A 23,887-nucleotide genomic window follows, 5' to 3' on the forward strand; every position below is an offset into this window, starting at 1 on the left:
ACTTAGAGTTGCTTTTCTCTAATGGACAACATTTCATTTTCTTTACCCTATATTTTTATTAGTTATTCGGAAAGTTTATAGAAAATTACTGGACCCGTATTTTTTTATTTTGTATATACATAAATTTTTGCATGTTAATTTTAACTTTAAAGTTAATTATTTTAAAACCGGAAGTGACGTCACATATTACGCTCAATTTTTATTTTTGTCTATTGCCTCATCTCGAAAAAAAACATACATGACACTGACAAGTGACATTTAAACTTTGTTTACATGCCAACCAACAAATGGGTCATTTTCAAATGACCTTGATATTTCTGATGATGGAAAGTAGGTACTTATCATGTAAAAAAATAAGCAGAAGCATTTTTTTAGCTGTGTAGGCAGTGGCATGCTCTGGGACATATTATATAGAGGTCATCTCTTAATAATAAATAAAAAAAATAGTCAGAAAGTGTCAGAACAGAATTAATGAAAATGACCCAAATAAACAACAACGTCACGATAAAACGTCAACGTCAATCAAAAATGAAAGTGACAGTTACTTTGTTTTTAAATCTATAGGCTTTGATCATCAAAATGCATCGCACCTGATGCATGACGTCATCAGCACTTTTTTTACTATTTTATGATTTTCTCGAAAATGATACATCCAAAAAATACAAAAACATTTTTTTTGTGGCCTTTAGAGCTAAATCTCGAAATGGTTTTCGATTTATATCAGCTTTAGTTTTTTGAAATGTTGTCCATTATTCGCCTGAAAAGTGGAGAAATTGTGACGACCATGTCATAAAAAATTAAGACGAATATTATAAATCTGATAGAGTATTTGACGATGTATTGGACAGGTATGTTATTGTTTATTTATAATTTAATGTAAATTAAACATAAAATATTATAGGTGTACACTGAACTAATATGACTGGCGTACTCTAGTACATTATACTTCAAAGTAGGTATAATGTTTTTTGGTTTTTGTCTGAGATTTATAATTGAAGTTAATGAAAACGATGATGAAGATGAGGATGACGACGACGATGAACAAGTTCAAACAGAGAGTGAACATGAAAGTGACATGGAAATTGATTTATAAAATAAAACACTTTTACATAAATAAATTCAAATTGGTAGATATTCTGAAGGTAAACATCCAAATTTTAATGCTGTCAAACTAAAAAATTTAAGCTAAATATGACATTTACGGGAACACTCATAGAATAAAATTTTACTTACGTCAGAAATAGTTACAAGCTATCGCGAGATTAATCCGGGCTCACTTTTCTACGTGTGTAGCATGTCGTGCTACCTCGCCCCCGCCACTTCTTTCACCCCGCAAGGAGGGTCGCCAAGTAACTTGCCACATTATAATATGACTGGCGTACTCTAGTACATTATACTTCAAAGTAGGTATAATGTTTTTTGGTTTTTGTCTTAGATTTATAATTGAAGTTAATGAAAACGATGATGAAGATGAGGATGACGACGACGATGAACAAGTTCAAACAGAGAGTGAACATGAAAGTGACATGGAAATTGATTTATAAAATAAAACACTTTTACATAAATAAATTCAAATTGGTAGATATTCTGAAGGTAAACATCCAAATTTTAATGCTGTCAAACTATAAATTTTAAGCTAAATATGACATTTATGGGAACACTCATAGAATAAAATTTCACTTACGTCAGAAATAGTTACAAGCTATCGCGAGATTAATCCGGGCTCACTTTTCTACGTGTGTAGCATGTCGTGCTACCTCGCCCCCGCCACTTCTTTCACCCCGCAAGGAGGGTCGCCAAGTAACTTGCCACATTATAATATGACTGGCGTACTCTAGTACATTATACTTCAAAGTAGGTATAATGTTTTTTGGTTTTTGTCTTAGATTTATAATTGAAGTTAATGAAAACGATGATGAAGATGAGGATGACGACGACGATGAACAAGTTCAAACAGAGAGTGAACATGAAAGTGACATGGAAATTGATTTATAAAATAAAACACTTTTACATAAATAAATTCAAATTGGTAGATATTCTGAAGGTAAACATCCAAATTTTAATGCTGTCAAACTATAAATTTTAAGCTAAATATGACATTTATGGGAACACTCATAGAATAAAATTTCACTTACGTCAGAAATAGTTACAAGCTATCGCGAGATTAATCCGGGCACACTTTTCTACGTGTGTAGCATGTCGTGCTACCTCGCCCCCGCCACTTCTTTCACCCCGCAAGGAGGGTCGCCAAGTAACTTGCCACATTATAGTTATACTTAGGTCTAGTGTTACCATAGTCTGTTAGATCATTAACACCCCTGTAATACGAGTAGTTGAATATTTATAATGCCTACCTTAGCTTACTAAGATAAAAATGTTAATTTAAGTAAGTTACACAATAAATTTCTTTAATTCTTTAATATTGTAAATGTCATCTAAAATAAAATTTCCATCTTGAATTCTTGACAGATGTGTCAAAAGACAACAACTAATCAATGTAACAGGGGTGTTTATGATCTAACAGATGGTGTAACTAGGCTTTCATCACATCCCCACTGCTGGGGCACGGGTCTCCTTCCAATGCAGAAAGGGTTTTCGACCTAGTCCACCACTCTGGCCTAGTGCGGGCCGGAGGACCGATCATTATATTATAGATGAGCAAAGATATTGGTCGGCAGATATTAAATGGAGTGAGGCCAACATAGTAATTTCACATGATTAGATTTTTGTTATGAAAAAGACAATAAAGGAATACTTACATCAGCTGGGTCCGTCTGATGACACACTTGGACCAGATGATCCAGCTGGTACAGGAGCTTTTTACTAGTGGAATGGACCTGAAATTGAAAGAAAACAAACTCATTTCATATTTCACATCATGGGCGTAATACTTTAAAGTACTGTTATTTACATATTTCAGCATATTCGACTAACAAATCTCTTATATTTCAAGGTAAGTATGTAGCTATATAATTATGCTAATAACAAGGAGCATATAGACTCCCAAAGTGACATTTATGTCGCAGGCATTTTGTAAGATCTCGCCGTTTACATACGGCGTCGGCAGTTTACAAACGCTCGCTGTTTTGTAATATGCCGAAGGCAAAATGTATATTGCCGTGTCATTTTATAATATGCCCAAACATTTCATTGACAATCCATACGCCGTTTACATAATGCCGCGGCAAATTGAAGAATTTAGTTCTGGTTCTTACCACGCGCGGCGCTGTTGATCACGACAACAAAAATGGCGTCAATTAGTGGTTCTGTGACTCAGTAAATACTCAAAACAGTGCAAATATTACGAATGTAGAAGCATTTTCACCAAATAATTGTGACTTTAAAGTAATTTATTACAGTTCAGGAGCAGTAAAAATGCCGTAGACAAACGACAAAGTTTTTGAGGTTATCCCGCACCTAAAAACTACTAGGTTATCCATAGATCCCCGTGTACGGAGGACATATGCAGGATATTAATTAAGAACTTCATAAATTGTTTAGTAAAGGGTTTAGCGTTTTCTTAAGTTTAATGCATTCGAGCACCAGTGTTTGTTTTTATCTGGAAATGCCTAGTTTTATTGTTCTGTGTTAATAACTACGTTTTTTATTAAAATGTATCTTTTTATTAAATATTTAACCTTATGTAGTACCTACTTTAGAAAACAAAAGTAAAAAGTCTTACTTGAAATCCTGAAATAAAGTCAGATTTTTCCATTTGTTCAAAGTTCAAACCGTGTTTTTATCATGGTCACCCTAAAACTGCAATTAACATAGAATTCAGAACGATTGAACGAGTTATCAATATGCCTTCGGCAAATTACAAAACAGCGAGCGTTTGTAAACTGACGACGCCGTATGTAATCGGCGAGATCTTACAATTTGCCTGCGACATTTATACCATATAAATAAGTGAACAGATCGACTGCCTAGCACTGAATAAATCGACAGTTATAGACCTGGGTGCCAGTCATGATGACCAAGATGACATACATTACGTCCACAGCCCGCGGAGCAGTCACCGAGTTCCCTATCCGACTATCAGTCGGCGACTAACCCTATCCCAACTTCGACGACAAACACCACACACTCCGGCTCGAAGGACCAAAACGATGTTGGGGTTGATTGCTGTCCACAACAACGGGGTTGATAGTTAATGATAATTGATAGTTTGATAGGGTGAGTGCCGAACCGCCGCGTGACGTATGATAATGAAAAGAGGTCTTAATGTGTGAACGGTATATTGAACACTGAAATATGATTATGTAGGTACAATTGTCGCTAAGTCTAAGTAGGTCGTCACACGTTTAAGTAAATGCAAACTAATGCTTAGATGTTAACTCTAACACACCTCAGTATACGCCTGGCACATGTGCTCATAGAGCTGCCGATGCCGCTGCGCATGCTGCTCCAGCGCCCGGGGCTCGCTGCACGGCGCGCCGCCGCCCTGCCCCGTGGCCAGTTGCAGCGCCACCGCGCACTGCGCGCCCCACCCACCCACTGCCGACGCGTACGCCTCGGCCTTGTGGTGGAACACTACGGAGAGCGACAGCACGGCTGACCGCTCTTCTAGACCTACGAGGGGAGGTACAATAGTTAGTATAATAATAATAATAATAAATAATCTTTATTGAAAACAAGCAGAGTAAACATAAAACATGAAAACCCTGACTCCCAAACTAGGTAACCATTCAATTCAATGAACAATTCAATGAACATTTTTATAAATAACAGAAGTAGTGAACATTGAACATAGGTAAATGAACATAAGATTGATCATGATATAATTTTGTGATTAATAGTATAACAAAAAAAACAGTAAGCGAAAAGGCAATGCAACTGCAACTACTAATTACTTTTGAGTTGAGTTTAAGTTTCTGCCATAGAATCCGATGAGAGACCACACATGACGTGGTTATTTTGAAAAGCGTCGCATGACCGGCCTGTGTGTTTTCTCAACAGATTCTATGGCAGAAGCTCACCCCTTCCCGATACATTTTATTCTTTCATCTGTCTACAATACTCTCTTTAACATCCAAACATGTTTCACGGTAAAACCTACCGGCAGACAGCTGTTTATAGGCCCTCTCGAGCCTAAGCGCCAACGCCGTGATCTGGGCCTCGGCATAATGTCGCTTATCTGCCAGTCTCCTGGCAGCCGTGGTGACCCTGGCCACGCTGGGCCGGCCGCCGCCCGTGCAGGCCGCCGCGAAGCGAGCATGTTCCTCTTGAAGGCGCTTGGCCGTCGCACACGAGCGGCCGATCTCCACGTAGGTGGCCAGGAACGCGGTGCGGTGGTTCACTATCCATTCGAGCATCTGGTGGAGAGGGTCATTGGTGTATTTTAGATTAGTTTTTAAATGATTTCAGCACTCTGTGTTATGTCAAGAGAATGTGTCTTCCACTATCGATTCATTCTAAAATGGTCATTTGGTTACTATGGCAGTACTTAGTTATTGAATTGAATATTGAATTTGCAGCTGTAAATAACTAATTCACAGCTCGTTTTATATTATCAGAAATGACCAAAACATCACTACGAAACCTACAGTACATCACAAACAAAAAAAACTCAATCTCTCCCCACCTTCTCACAGTCCTGCTCAAACAGCCTCAGCTGGAAGCACTGGTCGAGCTGGTTCTTCTTGTGCTGCCACAGTTTGTGCGCGTGCGCGTGCGCCGAGCGCACGGCGGCGAGCTGCGTGCGCACGGCGGCGGGCGAGCCGCAGTGGAACGCCGCCGGGGGCTCCGCACTGCCGCCCGCCTCTGATGACGCAGCTTCGGCCGCCTCTAGACGTTGCAGCACCCGCTCACCTGGACAGATAGGTTGGAGGTTACGCGAAAGCCAAATAACACTAGCCACTTTCATTGAGCTCACAATGATTGAATAAATACAATAGAAGTAATCCCTCGCTCACTGGTATGGAATATTTGCACGCTTAAAGGTCTATTACTCTGTGTTATGTCAAGAGAATATAGGTACTCTAATCCACTGATTGTGGGTTTTTGGCATCTAATATGCAAGTTTTACCATTAACAAAGTTTTCCTTCACTGTAAAAGTTATTGTATTCATTAACATAATCCCATACTACTCAGTGATAACGATCACGTTTCACGGGATTCGAACCCGCATCTTTTGAGCTACGAAACAACAAATAAGAATCATTAATCATATAAAAAATGGTCTTACGTCGCCCATGCGCATGTTTTACTTACTTCTTGTTTATCATTTATTTAAACCTATAACAAGTTGTCTTGATTGATTGATACTTCACAATGCGCAAAGGCAGAACGACAAATTACACGATAGAGTACAACGAAGGTATTTTTGCAATAGAAGCAAGTGCCAACAGCAACAAAAAGTTTATTATGAATAAATATTTGGTTGTGATATGACTTTTCTTTACTTTAATTTAGGGATGAAAGAAAATATGGTTTTACCCTCTGCGAAGCTGAACACTGTCGGACTCCATTTGATGAATGGCCTAATAAAAGTTTAATATACTTTCATCTTAAAAAAACATATGTGTTTTATTTACAATAATCATAGGTATTACTTATATTGCACTCACGGCTATTTCTCTATTATGTAATATATTTTTTATGTTTGTATTCTTGAAAATGATTATGACGGACGGTTATCCGTAGTTATAACTTATTAGTTAAAAACCTTCAACATTTATATTTGGTTACTTGCGTAACGGTTTAAGTTAACAACGGATCAAAAATGTATCTTTACATTACACACTTATAAAGCTATAGATAGTGTAAGATTTAAAAGGAGTATACGCCAAGCAAAGTGTACTACACTAAAAGAAAAGCTTTAGCCAGGATCTCGATCAACATCACACATGCATCGCTTCAGAAAAATTATACTTTAGTACCTATTTATGTCTATCTATCAACAAACATATTATTATGTCTGGACATGGGTAGACAAGTGAAAATTATAGCGGAAGAAATAATCGCTTTTAATTATTTAAACCGGCGGCAGGCGGTGCCAATGCTAAACACGCGACAAATACGGAAATGTAACAAATTGTATTATTTTTAGGTGTTACAACATAGGCCCTTCTATTGATTTCATTCCATAAATTAGTTTAAATTAATATTAATAAGTACCTAAGTAAGTTAAATAACTTTCTAATCCTTAGCCTATAGCTTACCTTCCCAAAACCAGAAGCAACAGTTTTCGAAGCACATATTTTTGTTCTCAATATTCCTCTCTCTTTTATTATTCATAGTATTGTAGAGGCAACATGAAGCATGTTCGCTGAAACGCCACTTCACTAATGAAATAACATATTTTCATCGATTTTCACAAAAAGTTGTTCGCAAGTGTGCCAGTTATAGCGAGTTTTGCTGCACATCCAGTGATCAGACTGGTTTCGAAGCGTTCAGCCGTAGTGCTTTAATTACCGTGTTACATGACTCCCTCAGACAGATAACCAATATTTGTCATGCACACAGATACTGTATTATAGTTTAAATTCAACCAGAACCTAACAAAATACTACCAACCACAGGGGTATAATCGTGACAGTTCTGACATTGCGAAAAAGAGACGCTTAGCTACATTAAGCGTAAGAAAGAAACGTTAAGCTGTAAATGTTTTTTGTCCTTTTTGCTGTGGCGCCTGTTTACGTCAGTTCTCTGTGCCAAACAATGAAACAAATGAAAAATCTGTGCCAAACAAAGACTGACAGTTACAACAAAATTTTCAAAATGCTATTTATTTTTGATTTGCTAGTGATTTGTGGGTGTTTATTAAGTTTATTAGACTATTATCATCACTTAACGAGTGTGTGACATGGGTGGGTGGATTTTGTTCGGTTGTATAGAGCATATTGAACGAAAACACGATGGAATGATGGATGAGATATATTTTCACATGTAAGTAGATACTATCAAGTTTAACAAGCTTACATTCATCATAGTACTATCTATTGGCTCGATTTTAATATAAAACGATACTAATTTTAATACTGTAAGGTCTTTTAGTATCAGTTTTAAGTAAAAATTACGAGGTACCATATCATAACAAATCACATGGTGTTGCAAGTTATTGAAAATTTATTTTACCCACAAATATTATAGTATGCAAAGAAAATACTAGAAATTGTAACGGACTCGGGTTGGGTTTACAAATGGGGCGCACGAATTCGGTTTTTGTGAAGATTGTATTTTGTAGAAGTCATTCTCCTCTTTCAAATGAGGTGCCTCTCATTGTGAGGAAACGTTCGTTTCGTTTTTTTCTTCTATGTGTGATTTCTTCTGTATAATATAAAGTTTATTGTATTGATACGAAATGCGTGTTTCCTTTAAATAAAACCCCATCACATATTTGGCCCACGATTATAATGCTCATGCTCATCCATTTATCTCTGCTTCATAGGTTTCCGACAGAAAAAAAAATATCAAGAAAATGGATAGACATTACCGGTCGCACAAATTGGGAACCAAAGAAACATACAAAAATTGTGTTCGGCACATTTTGAAGAGGATTGTTTCGATTGGACGAAGACAATGAATCATACTCAGTTTGTGTATATTAAATAATTATATTGAAATCAAATAAGTATGAGTAAAGTTTTTTTTCTTATATCGTCGGTTGACAGGAAAAACTCACTAAGGCTGATTTTTCAATATTCAGATAAATGTTATCTGGGTAATACAAACATTGAGAAACATTGAGACGCAACAGCATCAAAATTATTTCCCAGCAAAACTTTTATCTGGCTATTGAAAAATTAGCCTTTAGTGTCTTTTTCCTATCAACCGACGATATACTCAAGTTTTGTTTTTGTTATTATGATAAGTTAAATTTCCCCATATTTAGGTTTAATTTTTTTGTCGGCAACATCTATGGTTTGAGTGAGAAAGAGAATAGTGCACACGGCGATTGCCAGTCTAGAGGTAGTAGGTCTATGCTACCAACTAAGTTTATTGCGAATAACAGCATTTCATACGTCAATAAATTGAGCTGTACGCAATTAGCAACACCGCCAAACGAGAGGCCTCGGTTTCACATCCTTTTAAATAGGAAGTTTCATGTTTCTATATTTAATTGGACAGGACCATAACAATCAACTGGTGTTTATAACATCTATCTGAGTGTAGAACCGATAGTCTATTGTCCCAGATAATATAATATGAATCACGCAACTAGATAATATGAAGCTGTTTTCTTACTGGGGAATGCAAATGCGTTTATATAATACATACATTCAGCAGATATGGTATTAAATACGTATCCGATTAACACGATAGTGCGTAACAGCGTAAAAAAGAAAAAGGTGTCGGAGAAAGACCTACTTAGTCATGCTTGTGACCATTGAAAGGTATACATACATATCAAGAAAAGAAATCTGTAAATAATGCATAGCAAACACAAACACAGCATAAAGAAAAACATTCGCTGACGCCAGAAGCAGGAAATAAGACACAAGCAATATACATTTCCAGATCCTTAGGCCGTATACAGAAAGAATGCTTTTATAAACGCCTTCAACACTTTCAAAATTTCCATGGCAACAGCTATCGGAGCTGGTAAGAAGCGTTCTGTCTATAGACGGCCTTATTCGCCACGCTTACCCTGTGCCTCTAGTTCGTTGAGAGGCAGCTTGGCTAGACGCTTGCTGATGTCGGCGTGAGCGTCGATGGCGCGGCGGGCGCCCGTGACGTCATCCGCGAAGTCTGCACGTGCCACGTCTTCTTGCAGGTCGTCGAGACGGTCGAGCAACTCGCCAGTTTGCCACATCAGCTCCTCTAGGGCCTGTGGATGGTAGTCCATTGTTTTAACCCGATTCGACTGTGACATCATCACGACCCATCACGTAACCACTGCTGCGGCATGGGTCACCTCCAATGAAGGAAGGGTTTGAATAGTGACATGTTTAGTAAATAATGTCGCATGTCACATTTCAGTATAGTCAACCTCTCTAGTGGTGACAACGCAAAGGCAAACAAAGCGTGTCTATTGACCGTCCGCTTGGCCGTACACCTTCTTTAGAAATGATAGTAGTTTATGAATTAAGTTAACCTAGTGCCCAGAGCAGTGTTGTGACGCTCATTGGGAGTGCTGATTGATTTGTATATTTAATTATGTTTAAGTTCACTTACCAGTCTCAGGTCTATCCATTGGCCATGATCATACTGCAGGGTACCTTCTAAATCTGGTGTTAACTGAGTTGTATTTATGACTTTTGGCAGCGCTTCTAAACTAATCATGGTTGTCTGAAAGTAAATATTTATTTTAATCATGATACTCCTACATATAACAATGTGTAACATAAATGTGCAATCAATTGTATAACTCCAGAGTGGCTTGACCTCCGTTCTCATTCATATTTTATTAGATTCATGTCTTCCCAGAATAACAGACAACATGTACCAATTAAAAATTAAAGGGAAACTTTCGGAAAAGCCGAGGCGAAACTTCGAGGAGCATAACTTTCATGATAATAAATAATAGGTTTGTATGTAGGAAGTATTGCTTACCTCGAACTTGTACTTATGAGCTCCTATAGTTGTGCGTTGTTTCTGCCAGAAGTTGTCAGGCTTCACTACCAGTGCCTGATGGACGGAAGATGAGAAGTGCTCTTGAACAACCTTCAGGATTGGCTTGATGGCTGCCCAGGCTGAACCTCTCATGTCAATTAGTATAGTAAACCCATGGGATCTTATGGAATCGCTGAAACAAAAGTGTTTTCATAACAACTATGCATCTACAACAAAACTGTGCTGAAAACTGATAAATTCGGACTCAGTGACTGTCGTGAATAGGACAATAATGTATTAATGGCTAAATTACCAATAATTACATTAAAGCACATAATATGTTGATAGGTAAATTACCAATAATTACATTGAAGCACATAATTATAAGATAGCTCTAAATTCCATAAATATATAGCAGGTATGGGATACTCATTATTGCTTATATAAACAAATAGCACACATAGAAGCTCTCAACTCTAGCACCAAATAGAACCTAAATTATGTATTTCGAGTATTAAGTAGTAGTGTGTAATTAAATTCCAAGATTGTAGGCAAATGCAAATTACCATTTCCCCATTACAAATGCATGTGAAAATCAATAAATAATTGATACCAGACATGCTACTCTATTGATCGGTCTCAATTACCTACTTGGCACATGTAATGCTAAGTATGCAGGAAGATAATACGAATTCTAAATATGGTCATCAATATAGGCTCATATTATAAAAACAACTCAGAGCCAATTCCATATTATTATCATGCATTATAATTTATAATATAAATAAGTTCACCCAGTAGTCCAGCATGATATGCAGCATATTCTACATAACATAACGTTATATATGAATACTAAAGATTATTATTTAAATTACACATTTACTGTATTGTGTATGCATTATGTTTGCTATGATACACATTTTTTCTATGACATCTCTTCGCACCAATGAGTTAAAGGTGAGGCTTTGATCAAAGTGAGATGAGGTGATGCATATGTCGCAGACAACTGGTTTAATCTCCTGTTTGATTGAACCACTAGCCCGTTCATTGGATGGCGCTGTTCAGTTGTATGACTAGGCCGAACGTTGATTGTACAAGCGTCACAAAACGTCCAACTAGTTAGCTGACTTAAAATCAGTCAGGTGGTGAATAAAACAAATATGGCGTCTAACAGCTAACAGCTGACACAAAAAGCACCTATATTGTTAGTTTTTTGCAAATAAATTAGCTCTAAGGTGTTATTTGTGTTAAAATAGTATGACAACATGGATTTACCTATTATTACACAGCGGGCGGATAGTTTCAAAGAAAAAAAGTGGCGAAACTGAAAATTATTAACAACAATATGAAAGTACGTTTATTGTTATTGTTTAGTTAATTTGTGAGATAAGAGCTTTGTAACATAGTCTTTTTGTTGACTCTTGTCTGGTGATGTTCAATCTAACCAGACATTACAAAGTTGCTATACTATATCCCATTCAACGACTTCGCTGAATGACGTTCAGTCAAGACGTCGAACGTTACAATCAACGACTTGACGAGTTGTCCTTTAGTCATACAACTGAATAGCGCCATCCAATGAACGGGCTAGTGGTTCAATCAAACAGGAGATTAAACCAGTTGCCTGCGACACATATATAGAATACAGATGTCTTAGATTATGGAGTAAGGGAGTATCTTATCTCTTAGCAATGAAAGTCACCGACACTTCCTACTGAAATCACAGCTTTTAGAGAACATGCTAGTACAGTAGCTGCTATCAATGTACCTGGGTATGCTGATCAAGTAGTGCAGCAGACGGCGGTAGTCATCTGGCACGATGCGGTCGCGGCGCGCGCTGGCCGGGAACCAGATGATGGGCCCCCCGCGGCGGTCGCGGCCCCCCGTCAGCGCTGCCGCCCGCTCCTGCAGCAGTGGAAGCACGTCCAGGGCCCGCGCTCCACCCTCCATCGCTGCCCCGGATCAGAATGCACTCCGGAGTATCCTGTTCATGACATGGTATGGGGTTAGCTGTGCAAAGTCTATTAGAATGGTATAGGTTTTAAGGAAGGCTGTCCATAAATTCTAATGGCCAACAATCTCAAGCCAAGGCTTAATTGAGATTTTTTATTTGCATTTTTATATTACTTTTATTGCACTATTTCATATTGATCACAAAATAATCATCGTAATCTTTTTAACCACAGGCAAAAATAATTGTGCCCCACTTTGCCAGTAGCAAAAGACATTAAGTATAAAATATGGTACTATCCCACTCATTAATAAAATAAAGGTATGGTGCTCTATTGTGCTTATTTATGTTACGGCATAAGTGATAAAGTGTAGTTAAGTATTTGTTTATTTATTTGATACTTTATTGAACAAATATGAAATATAAGTGTACTAAAGGTGGCTTTGTTATAAATTATAATCATATTATATGGTCATCATAATGCTGCCCTAAAAAGCATGAATTTTACACCACTGATAACCTTTCAAGACATTGTGAAACAGGCCTTAAAGTAATAATTTTACAGAACTTAAATATTGGTTATGCATAATGCTATAGTATAAGTAACTAAAATAGTAATGGCGATGTGAATACAATTTTACTACTGTCCCCATTATTATTCATACCATTGGAACCCAATGCATTTGTCTTACATTACCATAATTTAAAATTAAGTAACTAATTTTCAAAAGCTAAATACAAACATGTTTATCAAACTAATAGTTATTTTGATTGTAAATAATATAAGTATCATTCATATTCCTTTAATGAACCTACTAAAATTTATTAGTTTCTTTGCTCATCATAAAATAAGAATATACTCTTTTGTAAATAAAAGATAATTTGTATCAAATATTAAGATACATAAGAATTATAGGTAAATATCACACACTAGATGAAATAACCAAAGGAAACTGTGAAACCAAGATAGATCCAATTCAAAACTTTAGTGTAAGTAATAAACAAAGAGACACTGCCCCCTTGAAGCTTGGCATGAGAGAAACATGAGAAGGATAATAGTTAAGGTGTAAATTATAAACTTTACATATAAATGCAATATGAAATGAATGTGATGCATCAGTTTACTTCTATTGTGGTAGTCAAATCGAATTTACCCTAATGGCATGGGTCTTGCTGTTAATATCGTTAACCCTAAAAAGGTGGACACCACTGTTGGGTACTGTTTTTAAACTAAGATACATACATTTATGAAGATTAGGATATTGAAACTTCTGAATTAATATCGTTACTAATGCTATTCATTACAATTAAGAATGAAACGTGATGACAAATTACTGTACAACTGAGCTCTACACATACATAGCTACGATACACGAAATAACCTCAGACAATAATTTACTGACCGTTGTGACACGAAGATGCCTATTTATCTGGTATAAAATGTTCGGCACGCATTATTGTCAAAGTTATTAAATCCACTAAAATATCCGTACAAAATATATTCATTAGAATCTATTTTAAAAACAATTTAATTTTTATGACAAATCAAGTTACACCAACGATCACAATACAATGGCGCTCCTATCGCACACAGATTAAATAAAATAGTGTTGAAAACCGGTAATTCACATTATTTCATCGATAACCGTGCCCGAACTTACAACTAGAAAATAAACTTAAGGAATATGTAAAACTAAAGTAAAGGCCGAGCAAGACTTGTAATGAATATTATTGCGAATTTCACATAACAGTAAAATACAAGAGGTAGGTACCAAAATAACTAACTATCACTGTGAAGCCTCTTCTAAAATAATCTAAAGTGACAGTTCGTTTTATGAAATAAGGGGATAGCCTGATTAGCCTGGGGATAGACCAATGATTTCAAAAGGAAGGATAGGCCCTTCAGAACATTTTACTCAAACCTTCTTCATACAAGCAAAATAACTGTTATCTGTCATAATTTGTTTGAACTATGTCAGTGCCTAGCAACTATCTTGACGACGCGACGGCCATTGTAGACTTTGGTAGTAAAATAATTATCACTTTATAACACAGACTACTTAGAAGAACTAACGTTTTGTTGCTTTATAATGTGTTTATTACTTAATTTAATGGTAATTACCGATGATACGATATTCGATGTTTCTTTTTGACCTTCGTATAATGGTTTTTGCAGCCTTTCACAACACAACTACATATTTATCACAAGATTCACAAGACCATCTCTCGGCCACAGACAACTGTCGACTGAGGAGCGTTGGCCCTAAAATTACGATTTTAGGGCCAACGCGCGGGTGCCATTTTTTTGGGTGGGAGGCCCTGTCCTTACGCTAGTAATATATATGTCAATGGGATAGACCGATTGCTTGTTCTTTATATTAAACTTTAGTGAGAGTTTTAAGTTTGTGTCAGGAATATCTTGGGAATACCAGACAACAATACTGGTACTTTTCGAGTGTTGCAACACTTGCAACTAAAACTATTTTTGACATCCTAATCCTTCCTAACCATTCCTAACTAATATTATAAATGCGAACGTATTGTAACTGTGTCTGTCAGCCTGTCTGTCTGTTACTCTTTCACGCCAAAACTACGGATCAGATTTGAATTAAATTTGGTATATCGGGCATGTCAGCGCGACTTCGTGCGACATCAAAAAACAACTGTTCTCGACTGTATTGTCGATGGCAGAATCTGGTTGTTTGAATCTTAATGATGACCCTCCTCTTACAGGTATACATATGGTCTAAACGCCGAGAAAGAACATAGGTTACTTTTTATCCAGGAATTCCCACGGGAAAACGTAAGTAATGTACTTAATATGTTCACCAGCGGCAGCGAATCGCTACGAAACTACTGCAAACATCTGTGGAACGTTAGTACACTGTAGTGTTTTCGCAATGGTAACTATGCTTTTTTAATTTTCAACTTTTTTGAAGTTTTCTTCTTAACGTTAGTTACGTACCTACTTTTTTTTGTACTTATAGGTAACTAGTTACGTATTTTACAATCTGTATAATCATCATAGAAAGCAAAAATAATTCAGTACTTATTTAAGCCACGATTCGCCATCCCTGGCATGAAAGTCCTCACCAAGAGATCGTAAGTTTCGCCTTCAAACTTCGAAACTTCACTTGCGAAACGTATACGACGCAAGTCCTTGCGAAACAATAGTGACAGGAGTGACAAGGCATATTATATCATCTAGTGAGCTGGGAGTGAGATAAATCATAATAATAATAATAATAAGGCATTAGCGACCTCACCTACCCGATGCCGGGGAGAACCCCTGTTCCTCATCTCTGGCTTGCCTTTATTGGTTGTCCAGAGTGAACACTGACGAGGTACAGGATCTCCCACCTCTTGCTTGCCTTCATTGGCTGGCTTGAGTGGTGTACCGCTAGAGCAGAAATGCTCGGAGGAAGGAAGTATATCCAGTAAGTGCTTGTAGGGGTCTTGACCGGCATCCGCGATTGCTCTGAGAGCCTTGGTATACCTCTCCACCCTCAGCACCTCATGCCATGTTGCCCCCTTGTTGCTACGTCACTGTAATGTGCTAGTGACTGTTTTGGGGGGCCCATTTAATGTGTGTGCGAGTCACCCTCTGCCTTTTTATCCGTATGTGAAACATATAGGTCCAGGCAGGGGCCATAGTCCTTCCATAGTCCCAGATACCCAGTCCATTTAGCACCCCATTCCATAACCCTGTATTCGTTTTCTCCATATCCTACAATAGTCCTGCACTCACCGGGGATTTTCCTTGGGTTTACTTCTATAGTCTAAACAGGGAAAATCGTCGGTTGGTGTCACATTTCATATAGATTTTTGTTGTCAAACAGAGCAACTAGGTATATCGTTATTATTCTGAGATAAATACATTGTGTGAGTTTGTTTTCTATTCTGTGATTGTATATAAGTACGATAAATACCGGTTTACATATTTTAATAGTGATGGGGTAAAATGTGATTATTCGAATAAGTTAAATGAATAAATTATAATAACCATGAAAAAGCAGAGGAATATTTTATTGAATAAAATGTGTTGAACAGAATAGTATTATTCTGTTCTCTGTGGGGGTATAGGTACAGGTTTCCTCAAGATGTTTTCCTTCACACCGTATATACATTGTAAATACTTAAATTCAAAGAACTTATTGGTATCTACATGTCAGCGCCGTGATTCGAACCTGCATCTCTGGCCTGAGAAGCGGGCGCTTACCCGACTGAGTTCCCACCGCTCTACCGCTCTCTATTTATTTATAAATATATTGTTCAGTTTTTAAAATTAATTATGTGTGATTACACATAATTAATTTTAAAAACTACACTAAAACCATGAGCACTGCAAAAAAAATGCAGTGCTCATGTATAAAGTTTTAATAATATAAATAATAAATAAATAATACCAAATATGATTTCAGTCATGGAAAAACTCTTTTTTATGTATTTTGCTAATCCCATTTTCATATTAGGAAAATAAACAATTCACATAATTTCTATAGAAAAAAAGTTTTTTTTAAGGAAATTTCTATAGAAAAAAAGTTTTTTTCTAAACACAGCTAGATTAATCCATCAAACAAATCCCGTATAAATGATAAACAAATTAAAAACTTATGTTAACTAATCACTAATCAGTAATCATTTGGTAATCATGGAAATCTTTGAGCGAGGAGCAATGAGTATAATCGATTTTTCTCACAGATGTGCTACTACGATGAATCGATCATGTTCATGACATCCGTGGCACATCACTGGCTACTAGTAACATTTGTTTATTGATTTTTTGACGTAAAGTGTTGCTGCAAAATGCAAGTCGGCCTGCCCGCTCAATATTAATTATCTCTTGAAATAAACTTCAGCTGATTCCTAAAAATGGATAAAGTGTGGATAATTTTGAAACAGGTATTTATACGTTTAAAATTTCTTTTTTCTAAATATACTATACTTACCTACCTACGTAAATATACCTGCTGGGTACCTACCTACTGAGAAAAGTGACCCACCTAAAAACTTATTATGACTTCGGTAATAGTAGTTTAATATATTTAAATATTCCTACAAACCTTAACGTTGAATCCTTATAGTTATTCATGGTACTTATAAATAGTTCAATGAACTTAGACACGCAATTAAAAAGTGTTATTCTAGAAATTAATATTTTTTCCGGTCCTTAAATTTCACATCCAATCTAAATAAATCTTACAAGTTTAAAATACTTTTTACTAAGAAATCATTGAATAATGTTCTCTTTTCTGTGTTATGAACTTGATATGCCAATAACAAAAAAAATAACCATTATTAAATACTAGCTGTTCCTGCGAGCTTCGCCCTCAAAAGTTTTCAGGATAAAAAGTAGCCTATGTTCTTTCTCAGGGCCTGGACCATAATTATGTTTACCAAATTTCATCCAAATTCATTCAGTAGTGTTGGCATGAAAGAGTTACAGACAGACAGACAGACACAGTTACTTTCCAATTTATAATATTAAGTTAGGATTAGGATTTTACTTACACTAATTAATTATTTTACTTCTCCTAGTTATATGATGCATGATAATTATGATCCTGCACTTAAGCTGAATGCATTAACTACTTGAATGCAGATAAACCATCCTAACTAATATTATAAATGCGAAAGTAACTGTGTCTGTCTGTTACTCTTTCACGCCAAAACAACTGAACGGATTTGAATGTAATTTGGTATACATATGGTCTAGACTCTGAGATAGAACATAGGCTGCTTTTTATCGTGGAATTCCCACGGGAAAACTTTTTAAAGCGAAGCGAAGCTCACGGGAACAGCTAGTAAATAATAAAAAAGAAATTCTTAGGAAAAAAAATCTAGGCTACGATAAATTCTCTGGAATTGTTAACCTCTCTGTTATAGTAAAAAATATCCACAGTACAGTGAAAACCACTTAAAATAAAAAAAAATGTGCTCACAGTTGGTATGTGCCCCATGCCCCAGCAATGGGGATGTGATGGATTGTGATGTCGATGATTGAGAACTTACTAATTAGATCCTAACATGATTTATATTTCAATTTGTAACAAAGTGCATTATGGATCAGAGAGGTGAGAATGAGGAGAGGTACATTGTAGGCTTCAACCATTAAACAATTTCAGGTTTATATTGAATAGATTCCTGAAATAGTATGAGTGGTTAGAATTTGATGAGGAGCTTTCTTATTATTACAACCTGTTGCCTGAATTGCAACCACCTTGCTGAACTTCCAACCAAAACACAGAGGCACTCTAATATATCCATTATTACTGTCATACATTGTGAGATAGCATATCTAGATCACACCTAGATGTGGGAACCCAACTACCTGCAGTGGCCTAGTTCTGAGCTTCCCCGCCTGCAGGCGTTAGGGCATACAGGTCATGGCATGGTACTGGCAATTACTGATGGTTTTCAGATATAACTTCACAAAAACAACAACCAAGATGCAGGCTCCAGACATTTGTAGTATGGAACCAGAAAATTACAAAAAATACTTCAGAACATTATATTGGAGTAGCCCCAGGTAATTTTGTGATTCAGTTACTATTATTCCTTGAGATTCCTTATAACTAATAAACTAGTCAAGTGGAAAAAAAATTATAACAAAAAATATTCTTCACCAGGAAACATGACAGAAAACAGAAGCATAAACCAGGCAAAAAAGAGAAACTACGGAGACTGAAAGCTGCAAACAATCTAGCTATTTGCAATGCCCCTAGTTTACTCGCAAATCCTTCCCAGTTTGCTGTTTATGCCACTGTTCGTAGAACTGTGCTCACCCGCTGGAAACTACTTAACAGTCTCACCATCGACTATTCTGATGACAGTGACAATGACGACCATTGCAATCAAACTGTTATAGCCAAACTTCCAAAGGTAATTTCACACAACACTTGTCTTACTTATGAAAAACGCTATACTCAGATTCTAACACAAAAAAATATTACTTGCAGATAACTGGTGTAGGCTTGAAGACAGTTTTTGCTCTTATATCGCAAGCCAGGTTCACAGATGCTGATTTCTGTGAGCATGCTCTCAGGGCATTGCTCGATGTCCTGCAGGGCCATGCTCCTGAAGAACTTAACCAAGAACCCAGTGAGGTAAATAAAGAAACAACTAAATTTGTATCCTTCATTATTTAAATCTAGAGTTTATGTAAATTTGAATGTATTACAGATAATATCAACCCTCCATGCAATGCTAGTGGAAGTGGCGAGCGGCAGCGGTCCCAGTGGTAAAATAGATGCTCCCACAAACCTGACGGCTCTGAGCTCTTCCTGCCTCATAGCCCTGTCGGTGGCTCGAGGCGAGGCCGAGCTGATCCTCAATGCCATCGCTTCCCTCATCATGTCACACACCTCTCTCTCCAATCAAAGCGTCCAGGTCAGTTTCATTTTGCAGGTTTAAGTTGTAAGTCCTTAAATTATTTTATTTGCTATTCAGCAAACTTAACGTGCTCATCTTTCACAGATACCGGCGAATCTTCTGACCCTCCAAAGAAGTGTCCAGTCGTATATTTTAGGCACCCCTTCCCGCAATTTATGGCTTAACTTTGGCGTCCCAAATCAGTCCCTAGTAACGAGTTTCCCTGTGGACCTCCCCGCCCAACTGACTTCCGGCCACAGCGATCTCATAGTCCGTTCTCTTGCGTCCGACGGCTGTTTCCTCTACGTGTATACTTCCAAGGGCCTGTTAAAGATCGGCTCAGGCTACGGCAGCTCTATCAGGCAGCATGTCTATCTGTACAAACCGGATTTCTTCTCCAGTGATCGACATGGCTGGCTGGGGTACTGTAAGGTAAGAAAACTGTTATATACCTTAACAAAATTTGTATGTAATTGGTGATTCTTAATTTATAAATTGATCTGTTTCAGAATAAACTCTACGTAAGGATCGGCCGGAAAAAGACTGAAATATATGAAGTGGATAAGGAAACGTTAGAAGTAAGGAACATCGTGAAGCTGGACCCTGGCCAACCTGCGCCCATTGAGCCGAAAAGCACTATTTTCACCGACGGAAATCTGCTCGGCATGATTCTGATAACCAATCACGTAAGTAAACATTATTAGTATGTAGTTAAATTTTCCTTTTTAGCTCGGTTCACACAGATGGACTCTGAGAAGAGCGCCAAGTTTTCTTTCAATAAGTCATTTTCTAACAAAGATGAATTAACCAAACTTTTTATCTCACAACAGGAGAGTCTCACCATCCGTATGTACGACGTGGACTCAATCCCGGAGCGTACTGACGGAGTGGTCACGCTCAAGTCTCACAAAGAGCTGAACGTGCACTTGCTCCGGCGACGGACCCTAGTCCTGGGCAGGGCTCCCTTTGAAGACAACCTGGCTCGGAGACCAGTCGAGCTGGATGTGCCTGTAGCGATGCAACTCGATGACTGCGATGATGATCCGTTGATGTCCATTTGTTCCGGACAGGAGTTTGGATTGCTGACTACTGGATCTGGAAAGGTAACTATGATAATGTGGTTAGTGTTATTGTGATCATTAAATTCTTTTAGCAAATGTGACGAATATTACCCAAGCAGCATTATTTTTTGCGTGATTATCATCAGTCTTTACACATACACAGCTCTGTCCATTTGATACAGAGTAAACTTCATCACCATGAATATTGAATAGTTCTAATGGTATTTATGCTCTTTTAGGTGTACTATACGGGGAAAGGCAGTAGCCTGGGATACAAGGTGGCCAGTCCTCAATGCGGCCGATGGATTCTGATGAAGGAAACAATATTTAACAGAAATGACGCTTCCAACACCAAGAAGTGTAAAGTTGTTCAGGTAAAATGAATGCTGTGAAATATCCTAAGTACGGTTACATATAATGTTTACAGCTATCATGTCTACCGACCAAAGTAGTATCTACAGATATGCAATTGTATTCCAGTTGGCATTAGGGCACGAGGGGGTTCACGCAATCCTAGTGTTAGACAACGGCACAGCTCTGTTCACCGGCGTGGCGAGGCGAGGCGAGGACGGAGACAACAGCAAACACCGCCGCACCCCCAAACCCACCAGACCCAAGAAGATGACCCGGGTAAGGATCAAAACATCACTAGCTCATAATGACATATTAGCGATTGCTCGCTTATGAAGCTTAGCGCTCGCTTATATTTTAACGACTGCGCGTTGCTAAAAGCGATCGTATTGTTGTTAGTGACTTGTGTCCGCAAAGCTTGCGCAGGAGCATATAAGTAACACAAAATATAAATATAAGTGTCAACGCCTAGGAAAAAAATATTTTCTGTTTAATTTTCCGATAGTGGGTAACCATTTTTAATTTCATATCCTGCTAATATTATAAAGGCGAAAGTTTGTGAGTGTGTGTATGTTTGTTACTTCTTCACGTCAAAACGGCTGAGCCGATTTTAGTGGAATTTGGCATGGAGTTAGCTGACACCCTGGATTAACACATAGGTTACTTTTCATCGCGGTATTCCCACGGGTAAACTTTTTAAGGCGAAGCGAAGCTCGCGGGAACAGCAAGTAATAATACAAACTTATTGTACGGGTAACGTAATTGGATCAACTATAATTACAAACGTTTATTACGATCAATATTGTTATAACATGTAAATTCCCTGCTGAGCGTTTATTGGCTTTGATATATTCCTTCTATGGCCATGGGTTGTATGCAGATTGGAATACTAGACATAGGGCAGTGACAGGTAATATTTAAACGTTGTCATACGGGTAAGATATAATCAACATAATTTTCAATCTAACTGTGGTTCGAGTACTATAAAAGGTATAAATTCAAGAAAACTCAAGGGCCTCTAGGTTGGGCTACAAAGGGTTACATAAAACATTCAATTACTTGTTAGAATGTCGATTGGCATAAAAAAGTTTTCTAAGAATAGCGTATTTTCGTGCTAACTCCCCTTGATAAGTTACCCCACAGCCTGCATATTTAATACCAATTACCTTGCAGCTAAATTGCCTTGCAACACTTCGGCCTATTTCATTCTAAAATCAATAAGTAACTAATCCGCAATCTATCGGTGTAAACGGTGAAGCCTTACGAAGGTTGAAGTTACGAAAGTTAGTTAAGTTTTAATTGGGGAGGTATTATATTTAAGGGCGTTACTAGGGAAAACTGGCGCCGCCAATGGAAAAAAAAGTTAAAATATATTTTTTGTATTTTTAAAGTTAACTGTAAGCTCTAGGCGATACATATTACGATTTTTAATCAATTAGTAGAACTAGCTAAAACCCTTAAATATAATACCTCAGCAATTAAAATTAAACTATCTTTCGTAACTTCAGCCTTTAATGTACCTAGTAGGTAATAAAATATTCTAAAATCCCGCGGAAAACACGCGAGGTTTTCGATACCTATTACTTCTTGATTTCAACACCCCCTATCAACCTATAGGCTATCTGCCCAGACCTTAAAGCAAAAGCAAATTGAATTTAATATTGCAAATTGTATTGGTTACGACGACGTAGTTTACCCCTGTTGTATACATATATATACATAGAACAATGCGATTTTGCTTCGGTTGGTCTCGAACATAATATGCTACTGCATTCCCATTTGATTTGTGGTTATAACTAATTTGAGCGAGCGAGCGTTGGACCGCAAATCATGATTTGATACGAATGAATATCTAACATAAATGGAGTATTGAACATAATGCATGTGTTTACATTATTATTTATATTATGAAATAATGCAAATAAATGTAAATAATCGGTATAATCGTTTTTTTTTTAAATTGTACTCTCACGCTTTGAATTAACTTCCTAGAGGGGTAGGCAGAGTTGCATTGCTGGACCCATTGTCGCAGTATTCTGGCCCGGTTCTGTCCCAGAAAGTTTCAAATGTAATATGGGACGAACTTATGTAAGACCCGGTTATCGAACTCGGGACTCTTGGCACAACAGTCACAGTTACTAGTCACTTTGCAATTCGATATTGTCAAAGCGTGAGTGTAATGTATACTCTCCTTGTATTGATTTTATGTTTCACATGTTCCATCACTAATACGTGCGACTCTTTAAATCAATAGCGATGAAACAGGGATGAATCCTCCACCCAAAGTTCCCCTATAAGATGGCTATAAGCGATAAAGCCACCCATTGTATTACATGTAACATTATATTCTATGAGTAAATAATTAAACTCAACGAATGTATATCTGTTTCCAGGCTGAAGGGCACACGATAGTGTATGCTGCGTGCAACTACGGGTCCACGGCTCTAGTGACCAAGTCGGGGCAACTGCTCATGTTCGGTAAAGACACACAACATTGCGACTCGGGCGGCGTCGTCACTGCTCTGAAGGCTGAGAGGGTTGTTCAGGTATGAGGCTGGAATTTTGGATTGTGAAGCTTGCTTTCAGGTTGCGATTGTACTTCGCTTAGCTGTTGAAATGGGCTGGCTATAAACAGTTTTATCTAAAATATTAAAA

The 23,887-nt window shown here is 37.4% G+C and overlaps 2 protein-coding genes across 7 annotated transcripts in view; one reads left to right on the plus strand and one right to left on the minus strand.

The window, feature by feature from the left end:
* The window catches only part of LOC105389684 (kalirin), a 136,283-nt gene extending 122,257 nt beyond the window's left edge, over positions 1-14,026 (minus strand). For all 6 annotated transcript variants that reach the window (XR_007268172.1, XM_048632537.1, XM_048632538.1 and 3 more), the window contains exons 1-9: positions 13,853-14,026; positions 12,267-12,482; positions 10,499-10,691; positions 10,121-10,234; positions 9,593-9,773; positions 5,585-5,811; positions 5,060-5,315; positions 4,349-4,572; positions 2,760-2,837 (exon numbers count right to left, since the gene is read on the minus strand). Coding sequence is in view for 5 of the 6 variants with exons in the window: in XM_048632537.1 (XP_048488494.1) it covers positions 2,760-2,837; positions 4,349-4,572; positions 5,060-5,315; positions 5,585-5,811; positions 9,593-9,773; positions 10,121-10,234; positions 10,499-10,691; positions 12,267-12,448 (1,455 nt within the window). In the remaining variant the exon portion in view is untranslated. The remainder of the gene's footprint in view (positions 1-2,759; positions 2,838-4,348; positions 4,573-5,059; positions 5,316-5,584; positions 5,812-9,592; positions 9,774-10,120; positions 10,235-10,498; positions 10,692-12,266; positions 12,483-13,852) is intronic.
* Positions 14,027-17,232: 3,206 nt separating this feature from the next.
* The window catches only part of LOC105384136 (E3 ubiquitin-protein ligase MYCBP2), a 107,830-nt gene continuing 101,175 nt past the window's right edge, over positions 17,233-23,887 (plus strand). Inside the window, exons 1-11 of the mRNA XM_048632884.1 lie at positions 17,233-17,351; positions 18,871-18,978; positions 19,079-19,331; positions 19,409-19,555; positions 19,632-19,838; positions 19,926-20,252; positions 20,330-20,506; positions 20,651-20,923; positions 21,121-21,255; positions 21,362-21,511; positions 23,626-23,778. Coding sequence (XP_048488841.1) covers positions 18,899-18,978; positions 19,079-19,331; positions 19,409-19,555; positions 19,632-19,838; positions 19,926-20,252; positions 20,330-20,506; positions 20,651-20,923; positions 21,121-21,255; positions 21,362-21,511; positions 23,626-23,778 — 1,902 coding nt within the window. The 5' untranslated portion in view covers positions 17,233-17,351; positions 18,871-18,898. The remainder of the gene's footprint in view (positions 17,352-18,870; positions 18,979-19,078; positions 19,332-19,408; positions 19,556-19,631; positions 19,839-19,925; positions 20,253-20,329; positions 20,507-20,650; positions 20,924-21,120; positions 21,256-21,361; positions 21,512-23,625; positions 23,779-23,887) is intronic.

Source organism: Plutella xylostella, chromosome Z, assembly GCF_932276165.1.
Source record: "Plutella xylostella chromosome Z, ilPluXylo3.1, whole genome shotgun sequence".
Classification (NCBI taxonomy): domain Eukaryota; kingdom Metazoa; phylum Arthropoda; class Insecta; order Lepidoptera; family Plutellidae; genus Plutella; species Plutella xylostella.